Here is a 15,384-nt window from a genome sequence, read left to right as displayed (position 1 = left end):
AAGGACATCTCCAATTAGAAATACAATACGATCAGAGTACAAGAAATAACAATTTAAAAAAAAAAACAGCCTATTAGTGAGCGAAATCAAAGATGATCAACTCAGTGTTAGCGTGTAATAAAGAGTAAACGAACGCAAAATTATAATAATGTAAAAAACCTTATTTTGCACCCCCGTTGCTATGCGCCATATAATCAACAATGGTGCTAATTCCTGTAAATACCATCCAATTTTATTTTAAGTTATATCTGTCATTTTCTTATCCGCCGAAAAGGAAAGGGACGGGTAATCGACAAGCATAAATTTTATGGAACACACGTCAATTTTAAGCACAAATTTAAAACAACCGTCTAAAAAAATTACATCAGTCAATAACCCGACACAGTTAAGTAGACAGCACGCCAAACAGATTGCATACCAGCGACGTACCTTTTTAATTCGCCCGGGTTATTCATTCTTTCTAAAATTAAGAGCTGTGAATCATCCGTCCCTTTCCTTTTCGACGGATATGAAAATGATGGATATAACTTAAAATAAAATTAGGCGGTGTCTGCAGGAATCGGGGCCAATACCTAGGCAACAGGGGTTGCCAGATCTGACGCCAACACAGCCAGTATCCTCACTATTAAAGAGTTTGAGTTCTCAGCGCTTCCCACTTGTCAAGTATCCCTAGCATTATCCTGTTATCCACAGGGTCCGCTTACCTAACCTGAAGATTAGACAGATCCGGTTTTTACAGAAGCGACTGCTTGTCTGACCTTCCAACCCGCGAAAGGAAAACCATCCCAATACAGGTTAGGTCATATACCTCCGAAAATGCATATATCGGGAATGTGGGTTTCCTCATTTATGATCCAAACTTGAATTCGAAAACAAATTCGACAATCATTAGTTTAGGTGGTTTAGGCCTGTGCTGGATTCGAACCTGTGTTCTACCAACTGGACTACCACGGCTCCCTGCTAATGTTACTACTAGTTAATGCTATCTGCGGCAAATCTACAATCAAAATCAAATCAAATCAAATATACTTTATTGCACAGAACTACATTTAAACAATCAGACATTAACAAATGAATACAGTACAATTTGGGCGGCCTTATTGCTCTAGAGCAATTTCTTCCAGGCAACCACCAAAAGGAAATAAACATTTACAAACTTGGATGCGGGATGGTGCAACAAAAAAATAAATACCTAAAAGTAAAACTAAAGTTCACATAATAAATACTAACAATAAGTCACGTGAAAAAAAATATCAACAGGAAAATTCCCACTTTGGAAATATTCCCGGGAACAGTACATACACTACTTACTACTACGTACACTAGGTATAATGGCTGGCCATTATGGTCTAGGTTTCCTCCTAGATTGCTCTAGATAAGTATTCATCACCACACGTTTACATGTCAAACATAACGACTAAAATTCTTTTGTAAACATGGTAATTTTGTCACAATGTAGTTAATTAGCATAACATAGTATCACCCAGTATCCCCGAGGGGGTAGGGAGGTTGACGGGTGGGGGGAGGTATCGGGGTCGTGAAGTGTTTGTTGTCGCGAGCATATTGGGCGCCTCTATGGCTAAATTATATTATTATATTTGGGCGCCGATATCTTTCAGTACGCTAAGCGGGACGATCACCGTGGTCCACTGGTTGAGCGTTGGGCTCACGATCCGGAGGTCCTGGGTTCGATTCCCGGTGGGGACATATCACAAAAATCACTTTGTGGTCCCTAGTTTGGTTAGGACATTACAGGCTGATTACCTGATTGTCCGAAAGTAAGATACACGTCAAGCCGTTGGTCCCGGTTACTACTTACTGATGTAATTAAGTAGTCGTTACATGAGCCATGTCAGGGGCCTTTGGCGGCTCAATAATAACCCTGACACCAGGGTTGATGAGGTTGGTACTCCACCTCACAACCCACACGATAGAAGAAGAGCAGGATGTAACATACATCATCATACAGAGGACCATAATAATAGGTATTCAACCAATTCCATTCATCGTTGAAACAACAGTTTAATGTATAATTTCCTCTTAGATTTTACATTGGATAAGTTAATGGGACAAACATGGTCATTATAGTATAGTTCACTATACCAGATAATATTTTAAATTTGTCAGAAAATAAATTTAAAGCTCATGTGAAGCTTACTTTATGTAAAAAAGCTTATTATAAGATTAATGACTACCTAAATGATAAAAATATCTGGTATTGAATGTGTTCCTGTAGTTATTAAATAACTTGTAATGTATATCCTCATTGGTTTTTAAAAGATGTGTTGCTGTTGCAGTTTCTTGTCATTTCTTCTCCTCAGCCATAACACCTTACGAAATGACGTAAATTCAAAAATGTTACATTGACCTTCAACAAGTTTATCCATGGTAATTACGTTGAATAAATGATTCTGATTTCTGATTTCTATAGCTTGGTAACCACTTATAGTGCTTATACTAAATTGTGTAGTCATTATAAACAGCCTATATATGTTGGATATACATAGAAATAACACGGGATATTTTAAATATCTTTACACCTTATATTTTAACAAAATCCTCTAACCCGACCGACATCGCACCAAAGACTTCCCTTTCTTACTTTTTAAAACTGCCTTACGTCCCATTCGTTAACCATCCTCCTTTCATACCATAAACAATCAAATTCCCATTCATTATCCTTCCATAGTATTCTCACCTTCCTCGTCCCACTGCTGGGCACAGCCCCTCAATTAACCGGAGGGGGTATGGAGCACCAAGCAGTTGTGCTGACTCCGGTACACACCATCTTAGTTTAAGTTATACCCGTCGTTTTCTTATCCGCCGAAAAGGAAAAGGACGGATAATCGACAGGCATAACTTTTATGGAACACACGTCAAATTTAGGCAGGAATTTTAAAAACCCTCCCAAATTTATATATATCGGCCAATAACCCGACAGAATTAAATTGACAGCACACGTCAAACGGGTTGCATACCAGCGAGATGCCTATTTTATACGCCCGGGTTATTCATTCATCTGAAAATCATTCGTTCCATTCCTTTTCGACGGATAAGAAAATGACGGGTATAACTTAAAATAAAAGTAGGTGTCTGCAGGAATCGGGGCCAATGTACAATTAAATTATGACTGTTGCTGATCTAAATTAAAAAAAAAACCGCAAGACGGGGATACAATAACCTTGCACTTGATATTCTCGTGAGCGTCACGTGTCGATAATGAACTAGGAAATGAAGATAATTGCATCAAGGAAACACCGGGTCATTGATAAGTTTTCTATGATTAATATCACTTTGTACAAGTTTACGGTAGAGGAGAAATGCGCAGTCTTGATACTAAGATCCATTACAAGGATCAGTATTATGAGGGCCTTTCCGCTAAATTACTCAATTGTATACCAATATTTTATGTTTGTTTTTATTTTTTTTTTTAAGAACATCTAGTGCCCTGTGCCGAGGTTTTTCTTGCAGCTTCTTTTCCCCGGCTATACAGGTTGTGAGAAGCTGCAGTAGTTTTACGCGGATGAGACGTTCGTTATGTAAAAATTGACGATTCAAAGTGTAACTATGTTACCAACTGAATAAAGATATTTTTCAATTTGAATTTGAAAAAAATAAAGCTGGCGCCGTTCAGTTTTAACATGATAATTACCTATTTTCCATTGTTCGGGGTACACAATTATTATTATTCAAAAATATAATGTAATGGCAGAGTCATAATAGTTTAAAAATAATTGTTAGTTAATATTTGGATCAGATACGAGTATAATTATGTTGCTACTTTTAATTTTTATTGTATTAAATTAATTATTTTTTATTGTTAAATTATATTTCTTTTTAATGTTTAATTAAGTTGTTGGGGGGGGGGGGCACGTGCCTAGCAATGGGACATTATATCATCATCATCATCATCCAAGCCGTGTCCGGCGACGGTGACTCCTAAATGTCTATCCCAGGTCGTTGTTATGATAGGCTCTAATGTGGCTAGCAAAACCGAACTTCGATTTGAAGGTTCGGCCACATGGCGCACAGAATAACTGGCCAGCAGAATTAAACGTATAGTTGTAGGAGGGCTTTATATAGGCTGTTTATGTTATGTATGTTAACCTACTCTATTGCCGTCAGTAACTATACACAACGTTCATCGTCAGACATCTGTACACACTGCGCATATGATTGATTTGACTACTCACGCGCATGCCAAGTACAAACTATCAGCCTATTGATCACATTATTGTGTCTGCTCCATTTATTTATAACTTCCTCACTTGGTTTATCATTCGGAACGATTGTAGATTGTAAGTATTATTATGTATAGTCATGAGCAATATAATGTACCCACTTTAGGACTCTGTCGCATTAACATAATTATTTGAAATTTAGTGAGACTTACAGTTCAATTTGTCAAAAAAGTTAATGTGACATGGTACCAAAGTGTATACATATTAATGCTCGTGACCGTACACACTTTTCGCCTTGTTACATAATTATTTATTTATTTATTTATTTATTTACATTTCACGACTTTACAGAATATAGAAGACTGAAGATAAACTAAATTTAAAATAATAATCCCCACCAGGAAAAATGTTTTTTTTTAATAATATAGGCTCGCCTTTAACCACAATCACACCTACTTAGAAAATGCCTACCAATCAAAAACATAAATGTGAATGACAGCCAAGTTCAATATTATGTTAAATGCCTTGGTTGTCGACTTCAACGACAAAAGAAGTGAGATCTAAATGGGTGCCAAGTTCAATGGTCAGTCCTGAAATTTATTTATAAGTAACAGTATAACATATCATATCTTCATATAACATAAGATAATGTATTGTAGCCTAAGGTCTGTCTTGGCTAGTTTTCATATATGAATTATAGCCTTCGCAAGTTCTAAACCTAAATATTTGTCGGTTATTATTTTATAATTCCGAAAATTTGGATTGTCGGTAGAAACTAGCGATCGAACATAATAATTCGTTGGTAGGTTTATAAAAAATTGATGCGTTTATGTGAAATAGTTTTTGATTTATGAGGGGGTCAAAAGTGGCTCCAAATGGTTCGTGTATTACACACGGTGCGGCTCGCCAGTTCTGTTTCTTGAACTTGGCTTGACACGCGACCGCGTGTCTAGATTCACTCTAGCCTTGAAGACTCCCAGATTATAACGAGTTGGAAAAACAGACGACGGCAGACAGTTCCAATCGTTTGCTGTTCGCAGCAAAAAGGAAGCAAAACATTTAGTGCAGATTAGTGGTATATTCACAACATAAGGATGGAATGAAAATTGATGTATTTTATTAATATTTTATGTCTTTTTTTAAAAAAGTACGTCTAGGGCCCTGTGCCAAGGATTTTCTTGCAGCATCTTTTCCCCAGTTACACAGGTTGTGAGAAGCTGCTCCACTGTGGGACAAGTTTTTACGGCTAATAGCCGGGACCAACGGTTTAATGTGCTCTTCGAAACACGGAATGATACTACTTTTTCAAACAATCAGATGATTCAAACCTGCAATGTCCTTACCAAGCAAAGGACAGTCTCACAAAGTGATTTCGACAATGTCCCCATTGGACCTCCAAATCTTGACCCTAACGCTTTAATTTAACCAGAAAAAAAGTTGGACATGTACATTTTCGAACATAAATAACTATTACATAAAAAAGTAAAGAATCCCGCGGTAACCTTAATCTACCTCACAAGATACTCAGTATTATGGGTATACAGGGTATTAGAGTAGATAATACATCATTCCACATCAATAGCTGCGCTCGTAAACGATACAGTAGGTAATATGGTAGAGAAGAGTCATTTCCTGCGACGTTGCGTACGAGTATTATTCGAATTACAAGTTGTGGACTATGATCTTTGTATTCAAAATATTAATACATTGTTTTAAGTTTACGCAGTTATTCATTCCGATATCAAAAACATAAACAAGCGGCAAAGAAAGAGGGTAGACAGATATGTCTGCCCTATCTACATACTCCACTCCAATCTCATCAGTCATCCCGTGATCATGGCACTTGCAACAGTGTCGAAATATCGGGAGTCTCATATCCCCATTTTAAACGCGGTAAGAACCCGTTATTATGTGTTTTAATTATCAAAATATTAATATTCACAAGAGCCGAACCTCAATTTGAATATTCCCAGAGCGCTGGGTAAGTGTATAAACTATACTATATCTTTGGTACCGGGTTTTGATAAAAAAAAAGGCTAATTTCGCGGCAGTCAACATCGTAAACGGTGAATTAGGGTAGGTCCACACTTGACGACACAGAGCCACGCGCCGTGATCACTAGAACAACACTAGTACTTGTTTATTACTGTCACTGTCATTTGTCATAATCGTTTGCCACTTGGCAAAGGCCCTAGGTTACAACCTATAACCTACATAACCACGTGACGCCTTTGAACGCTCAATAATAATCGTAAATTGTGTATAATCGTAAATAAATCAATAAATTGTGATAAGCTGATAGTTTTAAGCGGATCTTCTTCATTTATCGTGTGGGTTGTGAGGTGGATTACCAACCCCATCAACCCTGGTGACAGCCTAGGGTTATTACTAAGCCGCCATAGGCCCCTGGCATGATTCGTGTAACGACTACGTACTTACATCCGTAAGTAGTAACCAGGACCAACGGCTTAATGGGTAACGGTTTAAGCGGTCGTTATGTAAAAATTGACAATTCAAAGTATAACTATGTTACTACTGAATAAAGATATTTCTAAAATTGAATTTGTCACCAGTGTTGCTGAGGTTGATCATGCACATAACAACGGGTTCTTACCGCGTTTAAATGGGGATATGAGAGTCCCGATATTTCGACACTGTTGCAAGTGTCATATCCCCATTTAAACGCGGTAAGAACCCGTTATTATGTGCTTTAATTATGATAATGACCGCGTAAACATAAAACAATGCATGCACTTCTGCTCAAACAGAAGAACAAAGAGAAGAACTCCTTGTTGGCGACTAGAGCCCTATCACTTACAAGAGTTATCTACTCTGGTGTTGTAAAAAAACGATCAACGGACTGTAAAAACTGGTAATTATTTATTTAAAGGTCCATAGCACACGACGTATTTTAAACGCACAGACGACGCGCAGATTACGCGCGTATAATACGCGATTCAAACGCGTTTCGATCGCAGCCTAAGTCCTTGTCCAGATGAGGCGTTTTACGCGCGTTAACGCGTATAAATCGCGTCATCTGGACAGGGTCTAATCTAAGCACACGGGGTGATCGTGAAACGCGCGTCTACTGCGCGTATACGCGTAGATACAGCGATACAGACGCGCTGTAGTCGCTCGTAGCTCGTAGCCCTGCCCCTACTCCGCTCCATTGTACGCGCGTTTGAATCGCTTCAAACGCGCGAATACGCCTGTATCATCAATGTAAACGCAACAGCAGCATTGTTCCTGAAACGCACGTCTACTGCGCGTATACGCGCAGATACAGCGATACAGATGCGATATAGTCGCGCGTAGCTCGTAGTTCGTTTGTAACGCTCCGAACACGCGTATAAGCACGAATACGTTTGAGCCTGTCCAGATGAGGCGTTTTACGCGCGTTGTCAAACTACAGAGTACTTAATATCGTAACGATACAGACGCACATCTCCAAGCATGCAGGAATCTATAAAGTAATCAAATTACTCTGTGGTATGAAAAAGCGAGTAAATCGCGCCTTCTGAACAAGGTCTTTGTATCATCAAGGTGCAACAATCAGCATCTACGATGCCGAAGATTTTACGCGTTTAAAATACGCCGTGAGCTATGGGTTAAAAGGGCGTTGTCAGGGTGTTCCGCCGAGATCGTCGCAGTGTTCTCGTAGCGGCGCGCAGGTCCGTTGCTGTAGCATTGTAAAGGCGCGCAGGTGCGTTGCTACTTGCTACCTCTTATGCCGTTCGTAAGTTCGAGTGTCACGACCACTTTTCGTATCGCGGGTTGGCATCCAAGTGGGGTCCAACCCTTACCCCCACGTTTGTTATTTAATAACGCTGACCGACTTAAAATTAGGTCATATTGGTATTACTGGGATGTTGTGACCACTTTCCAATAGACAGGGTTTTCATCAGTTTTAGCATGATATTCGAGGGGTACAGTTTTGATATTACAATACATAAACTCACGCCTATTACCCACCGGGGTAAGCAGAGACTATGGAATTCCATTTGCTTTGATCCTGACACACTTCTTCCTTTTTCTTCCTTTTTTTTGTTTTGATATTGTATTTTTTTGTGTGCATCACAACGACCCATAAAAGTGGAAAATATGGTCGTAAAAGTTTAGATTTGCCGCATATTTTATGTCATTCACTACTCGGCCTGACAAATGGGAAGCGCTGACGGATCTCACCCACAGCCTTTGGTAGCTTTGGTCCAGGATCTGGATACCGACCCCGCCGGCGTGGTCGACGATTTCCCTCATTCAGCGCTTATCGCTATCAGCTCACTAGTGTCGATTAATTCTCTTAAATATAACTCTCTAAGATGACGACCTGAGCGGAGGTTCGCGTCCAACTGGGCACACTCAGGCCGGGTACAGTCATGAGCAAATATAATGTACCCACTTTAGGACTCTGTCGCACTAACATATTTGACATTTAGTGAGACTTACAGTTCAATTTGTCAAAAAAGTTAATGTGACATGGTACCAAAGTGTATACATATTAATGCTCGTGACCGTAGCTGGTACAAAATTTAAGACAACAGGTATCGGGACCTGGCCCAAAACTACCAAAGACTCCTAACATAGCTCATGTTTTAATTGCATTTCAAACATAACAAACTTACCTCTAGGTTCAGGCTGGTAGCAAGGCGGCACGGGCAGGTATGATGGTCCTCTCATCGCCAGCAGGATGGTCACCAGCAGCACGGCGGCAAACAGCACAGCGCTCAGCACCAGCAAGATTCGCTCCAGCTTCGAGCGCTGGTGCCATCCTAGGAATGATATGCCCTGGAACAAAAGCAGGTAAGATTAGGCTTAGCGATCAAACACAAACTCAAAAATATTGTGGCGGACTCCATTAGTTGACCAGCTAGTTCATGCAACAGATGGCGCCATCATTCAATAATCACTTCATCATCATCATCATCAGCCCATTAACGTCCTCACTGCTGGGGCACGGGCCTTCCCTATGGATGGATAGGGAGATCGGGCCTTAAACCATCACGCGGACCCAGTGCGGATTGATGGTTATTAACGACTGCTAATGCAGCCGGGACCAACGGCTTAACGTGCCTTCCGAAGCACGGAGGAGCTCGAGATGAAAACTTTGTTTTTGTGGTCATCCATCCTATGACCGGCCTCTGCGAAAGTTGCTTTACTTCAACAATCGCATACCGAGCGCGTTAACCGCTGCGCCACCGAGCTCCTCGCGCCACCGAGCTCCTCTTAATCACTTAATAATCACTTAAATGCTTTCAACCAATCTGAAGTACAGAACAAATCCCAATATAACAATGCATTCGAAGCCTACAAATAGAGTTTGCTGAGCTAATGAGAAATGCAGCAGATATTTCGACAAATCAATACCGTCTGGGATTCGCTCATGTTGAATTCAGAACTGCAACCGTATTTGGTGCTTCTGAACCGAATTTGGAAAGCGTAGTGGAGATATGATTTTAAAAACATACTAGCTAACTCGAACTCAGAAATTCATTTTCATTGGTTTTACCGACATTTTAATAGTTATTTTGCATTTCGAGGCCGGGACAGCCAAGTACGGCTGCGGCGATGTAAGTACATAGTCGTTACATGAGCCATGTCAGGGGCCTTTGGCGGCTGAATAACTGACACCAGGGTTGATGGGGTTGGATCCTCCTCATAATCCACTCGATAGAAGAAGAATCATATTATCCCGATGACGTAGGGCACGATTAAAAGATATCCACTGCTTCCCATATTATCAGTAAGTAGTAACCGGGACCAACGGCTTTAACGAGCTTTCAGAATTCCGAAGCACGGATCATCTTACATAGGAATAAAGGAAGAAGGAGCCAGCATAGGAGATGCTTAATAACTTGAATATAATAACAAGCGGTTTAGTACCGTAAAAATGTTACCATTTTAATCGTACCGTAAAAAAGAATTTCTGGTTCGCTATCAAGTTGTATTGATCGTAAAACATCTATAAAGTAAACATTATGATCCTTTCTCTCCTTATGGCATTTGAACCATGATATTTTTAGCGTTCCGTACCCAAAGGGACTATATTACTAAGACTTCTCTGTCTGTGCGTCCGTCTGTCCGTCACCTCAAGTGTATCTGACGAATCCCGATACCAAACAGTTGAAATTTGCATAAATTAAGTATTTATTTAATAAACACACGTAACAGGTTACAGACACAAATCTTATGAAATAATACACTTTTTGAGGTTCAGACTGTAGCCCAACTAAACGTATGCAAGTATTTGTTTCTTTTTTCTTCTTGTAAGTTCGATGTCTGCCGTAACGGTTAGATATTGTTACTGATTCCAGCAGACACCTTCTAATTTTATTTTAAATTATACCTGTCATTTTCTTCTCCGCCGAAAAGGAGAGATATAGATGACAAGATGATAATGAATAATCTATGACGTCACAAGTGCTAGGACTCAGAGAAGCTCTGCATACGAATGGATCGTAATTATCTAGGTACAGTCATGAGCAATATAATGTACCCACATTAGGACTCTGTCGCACTAACATATTTGACATTTAGTGAGACTTACAGTTCAATTTGTCAAAAAAGTTAATGTGACATGGTACCAAAGTGTATACATATTAATGCTCGTGACAGTACTATGATGCGGGACATTTGTATCTAAACTTCAGTCGACTATTTGACTCATTGATCAGTGGTGTAGCGAAAAGTACCTACCCCATAGGTTTTGTTTCCCCTACGATATGTAAGAAAATAAGGCTCAAATTGGCCATATCCTTGGATTGCGTTGGTTTAGTACTGCTTCAAGCAATCGTAGACATAGTGTCATAATATTAGATGTTAAAATCAACTTGATACCTCTACGCGTTTCCTACAAAGGGCCTAACAATACCCTACCTCGTAGTTAAAGAAATAAAAACCTTAACAGTAAAAATATAACATGCGAATGAGACTCCATTATGTAATTCAAGAGATAAGACCAGATAACCCTTAAATCAAGTCTTTAAACATCCCAAAAAGTAATCACAAACAGAAATTCACGTACCAAAACCATAGTTCGTGGACACGGTCACTCCATCACAAATGCACTGCTCAAATGCACCGGTGCACAGAACTGCACTCGACCATAGCTCAGAACGACAACCATTGAATGCGCAATTGTCTAATTTTATTGACGGCAGTAGAATAAACGGCTGAACTATTCAACAAGCCACGTTCAGTTAATGTGTTGACACGTGTTAAAAGTTAAAGGTATACATAACACGCTGTTTAGCATGCATAAACTCACGCCTGTGATCCTTATAGGGGCGGGCAGAGCCACTAGATGCCAGGAAACAACTTACAGACACTTTTTACGATGAATGTATCATAACAATAACATAATGCATGCAGGGTTAATCGCCGATTGGTGCCACTCTACGTGTTGGCTTCGGCTCCACACACGCCTTCCAAAAGTCCGGGACTCAATAGTCCCGAGATGTGGAAACGACATGAAATTTTCATCTTCATTAAATTTGAATATGCGCACTACTAGGGAGTGGAATTCTCTGCCGTCTTCTACATTTCCGAATGCATATAACCCGGGTACTTTCAAGGCCAGAGTGAACAGGCACCTTCCGGGCAAGCTCCATCGTAGGCCTCGTCAATGCCTTCGGGCAAGTCTGTGGTGAAGAGCAAACCCATCAAAAGTAAAAAAAAACAATCATGACCCTAGAATTATCCCGTTTTTCACAAGGTCCGCTTAGCTAACCTGAAGATTAGACAGGTCCGGTTTTTACAGAAGCGACTGCCTGTCTGACCTTCCAACCCGCGACGGGAAACCCAGCCCAATACAGGTCAGGGGTTAGGTTACATACCTCCGAAAATGCATTTCTCGGGTATGTGGGTTTCCTCGCGATGTTTTCCTTCACCGCTGAGCATGTGATAATCATTTATGATCCAAACATGAACTCGAATTCGACAATCATTGGTTAGTAATACATATACTTCACTAAGCACACAGGACAGAATACAACATAACACATCATAAACTCATGACTATATATTATCCCGATTTTTGTGATATGTCCCTACGAGGATTCGAGCCCAGGGCCTCCGGATCGTGAGCCCGACGCTCAACCACTGGACCACAGAAGCCGTTATCAATCAATCAACCAATCAATGATACTTTGCACAACGACATATACAAAGTACATAAACATACGAAAAAAAATAAGCACAATAGGCACAAAAGTATGATGATCCGTGCTTCGGAAGGCACGTTAATTCATTGGTCCCGGTTACTACTTACTGATGTAAGTACGTAGTCGTTACATGAGTCATGTCAGGGGCCTATGGCGGCTCAATAATAACCCTGACACCAGGGTTGACGGGGTTGGTAATCCACCTCACAACCCACACATTAGGAGAAGCAGCACAATAGGCGGCCTTATTGCTAAACAGCAATTTCTGCCAGGCAACCTACCGTTATATTCATCATATTAATTATAGGTATCATCATCATCATCTCCTTAGCATTATCCTGCATTAATTATAGGTATGGTTTAGAGTAAAGCTTATAGGATGACGTACAAGTATGTAGGCTGTTAGGTATCATTATAATTAATAGTGTTATGGTAAACGACATGAGACGTAACGGATTGATTAATGATATATTCCATGTCTACGTACATACATACATACATAAACAGCCTATTTACGTCCCACTGCTGGGCACAGGCCTCCCCTCAATCAACCGGAGGAGGTAAGGAGCATACTCCACCACGCTGCTCCAATGCGGGTTGGTGGAGGTGTTTTTACGGCTAATAGCCGGGACCAACGGCTTAACGTGCCCTCCGAAGCACGGAATCATCTTACTTTTTCGGACAATCAGGTGACTCAAGCCTGAAAAGTCCTTACCAAACAAAGGACAGTCTCACAAAGTGATTTCAACAATGTCCCCATCGGGAATCGAACCCGGACCTCCAGATCGTGAGCCTAACGCTCTAACCACTAGACCACGGAGGCTGGCATGTCTACGTAACGTAATCCTATTACGTAAAATACGTAAGGAGTTACGGCAAAGGTATCGTTAGCGTTTTTTTTTTTGTGACTACGTCGGTAAGTGCGTAATTGGGTAGGTTCGAGATAAATTATGAAATTCTGATTATTAAATAAAGACAGATCTAAAAGTAACGAAAATCATTTTAATGGCCGTAATTGTATGAGACCCCCTCACAACCCCCCCACCACCTTCCAACAGTATGTACTTTATATGTGTAAGTAGTTTCATTAGTATCTATAAAAAGACTACCAATTCGTTTTAGCTTCAAAATCCATGGAGTTAAGAAATATCAACTCGCTAAGACGCTTCGATTGAGATATGTCTGGAATCTGTTGGTTGAAAACTTGAAACAATGATGTACCAGGAGATACCCAAAATTTTATTTAAATACCCAAATTCCGGCTAAACCCCGCGTATTTATAAAGTCACTTTACAAAGTTTGTAAAGTCACCATATAACAAAAATATCAACTCGCTAAGACGCTTCTAATGAGATATGTCAGGAATCTATTGGTCGTCCTTTGAATTTTAATCAATAAAAACATAATAATAAGTCCGACATTTTATCACGTTTTTCTATGACGTCACAGAGGGGGATTTTGGATACAAATTCTATTATGTAGTATAAGAGCGACCACAGTACACCCTAAACTACGAGGCCCTTGCTTCCCTGCGTGTACGTCTCTTCCCGGTGCGCGGGCGGCAGGGTTCAGCCTACAGTGTTCAGTTCCGCAACGTCGAGCGGCGCTACCGCGTGACCTATTGTAATTTTTTTGTAAATTCTTAAGTTATTCGAAATAAACTAAGTGAATACAAGTTCTCGGTATTTCCCTTAAAGTAGTAATTCCGTGTTTTGACGTTTAGTAATAAGTAACTGATTTGACTAGTTGGAAACTAGCCTATTCAGTAAAATCCATAACATATTTTCGTTATGTTTGCCAACCGGACTCTCATACCTCACATACATAACATACGCCCTCTACAAACGCTCCGATCGACATATATCTACGTCATTTCCTATCCTACATTTATTTATTTCCGTATACATCTGGCGTAATTACCGCTTTATCTCTCAGTCTCTCACGTGCTGTTTAGTCATGAGCAATATAATGTACGCACTTTAGGACTCTGTCGCACTAACATATTTGACATTTAGTGCGACTTACAGTTAAATTTTTCAAAAAAGTTAATGTGACATGGTACCAAAGTGTATCATATTAATGCTCGTGACCGTACCTACCGCTGATAATAATGCTATTATTTTTTTGTCATTTCGTGCTGGTGTGGTATCGACACTACTGTCATAAGACATAGCATAGAATAATACCACGAATAGATCGGTATGTGTGTGAAAAGTGCTGAGATGGCGACTGACAGAATGAAAGGAAGAGGAATACATATTGTGCCGACTCCGCTTAGAGTCGGGCTTTTTTTTGACGTGACTTATTGCAGATTTTCCGCAGATGGCATTAATTACTTGGCCGGACAAATGGGGAGCGCTGAGGGCTCTCACCCGGTACAAAATTTAAGACAACAGGCCTGAAAGTGCCCAGTTGGGCGCGACCCTCGGCTCAGGGCGTCGTCTGAGAGGAAGAATATTTGAAAGAATTAATCGACCCTAGTGGGTCGAGCCATAAGCGCTGAATGAGGGAAATCGTCGACCACGCCGGGCCGGTGGGGTCGGTATCGGGGTTCTGAAGTCTTTGGTGTCGCGAGCTGATTGGCCGCCTTTATGGCTAGAGTAATCGGGTCTTCAGGATGGGATAAGGGCGGAGGATGTTCTTCATCTTAGTAAAGAGGATAATGATGACTACGTATAGAACGGTAACTCTCCGCCCCGCACCGATTCCTATCAGGCGCCTACCTCACCCCCTCTGGGTCTTACTTTAGTCTTACATGGCTGTAAGCAGCTAAGGAGTGAGGGAGAGAGCGCGCTGCGTCTCGCTTGCAATTACACGTTAGCCGGTACGGTCACGAGCATTAATATGTATACACTTTGGTACCATGTCACATTAACTTTTTTGACAAATTGAACTGTAAGTCTCAATAAATGTCAAATATGTTAGTGCGACAGAGTCCTAAAGTGGGTACATTATGTATTGCTCATAACTGTACATGGTACCTAAGAATGAGATTCTTGTATCTAGTGACGTAGTATTCTAACAGCCAAGGAAAGTTAAAAGGT

At 40.4% G+C, this 15,384-nt stretch overlaps 1 protein-coding gene across 3 annotated transcripts in view; it reads right to left on the bottom strand.

Annotated features, from left to right (window-relative positions):
- LOC126377839 (endothelin-converting enzyme homolog) overlaps window positions 1-15,384 on the bottom strand; it is a 73,408-nt gene that overhangs the window by 18,827 nt on the left and 39,197 nt on the right. For 2 of the 3 annotated variants that reach the window (XM_050025806.1, XM_050025805.1), the window contains one exon: window positions 8,804-8,966. In XM_050025806.1, coding sequence (XP_049881763.1) covers window positions 8,804-8,966 — 163 coding nt within the window. Of the gene's footprint in view, window positions 1-8,803; window positions 8,967-11,202; window positions 11,314-15,384 lie in introns of those variants that run through there. The other variant, XM_050025807.1, reaches the window with a different exon arrangement.

Source organism: Pectinophora gossypiella, chromosome 24 (assembly GCF_024362695.1).
Source record: "Pectinophora gossypiella chromosome 24, ilPecGoss1.1, whole genome shotgun sequence".
Lineage (NCBI taxonomy): Eukaryota > Metazoa > Arthropoda > Insecta > Lepidoptera > Gelechiidae > Pectinophora > Pectinophora gossypiella.
The sequence above is the reverse complement of the archived record's forward strand: the minus strand, read 5'-3'. Positions and strand labels throughout refer to the sequence as shown.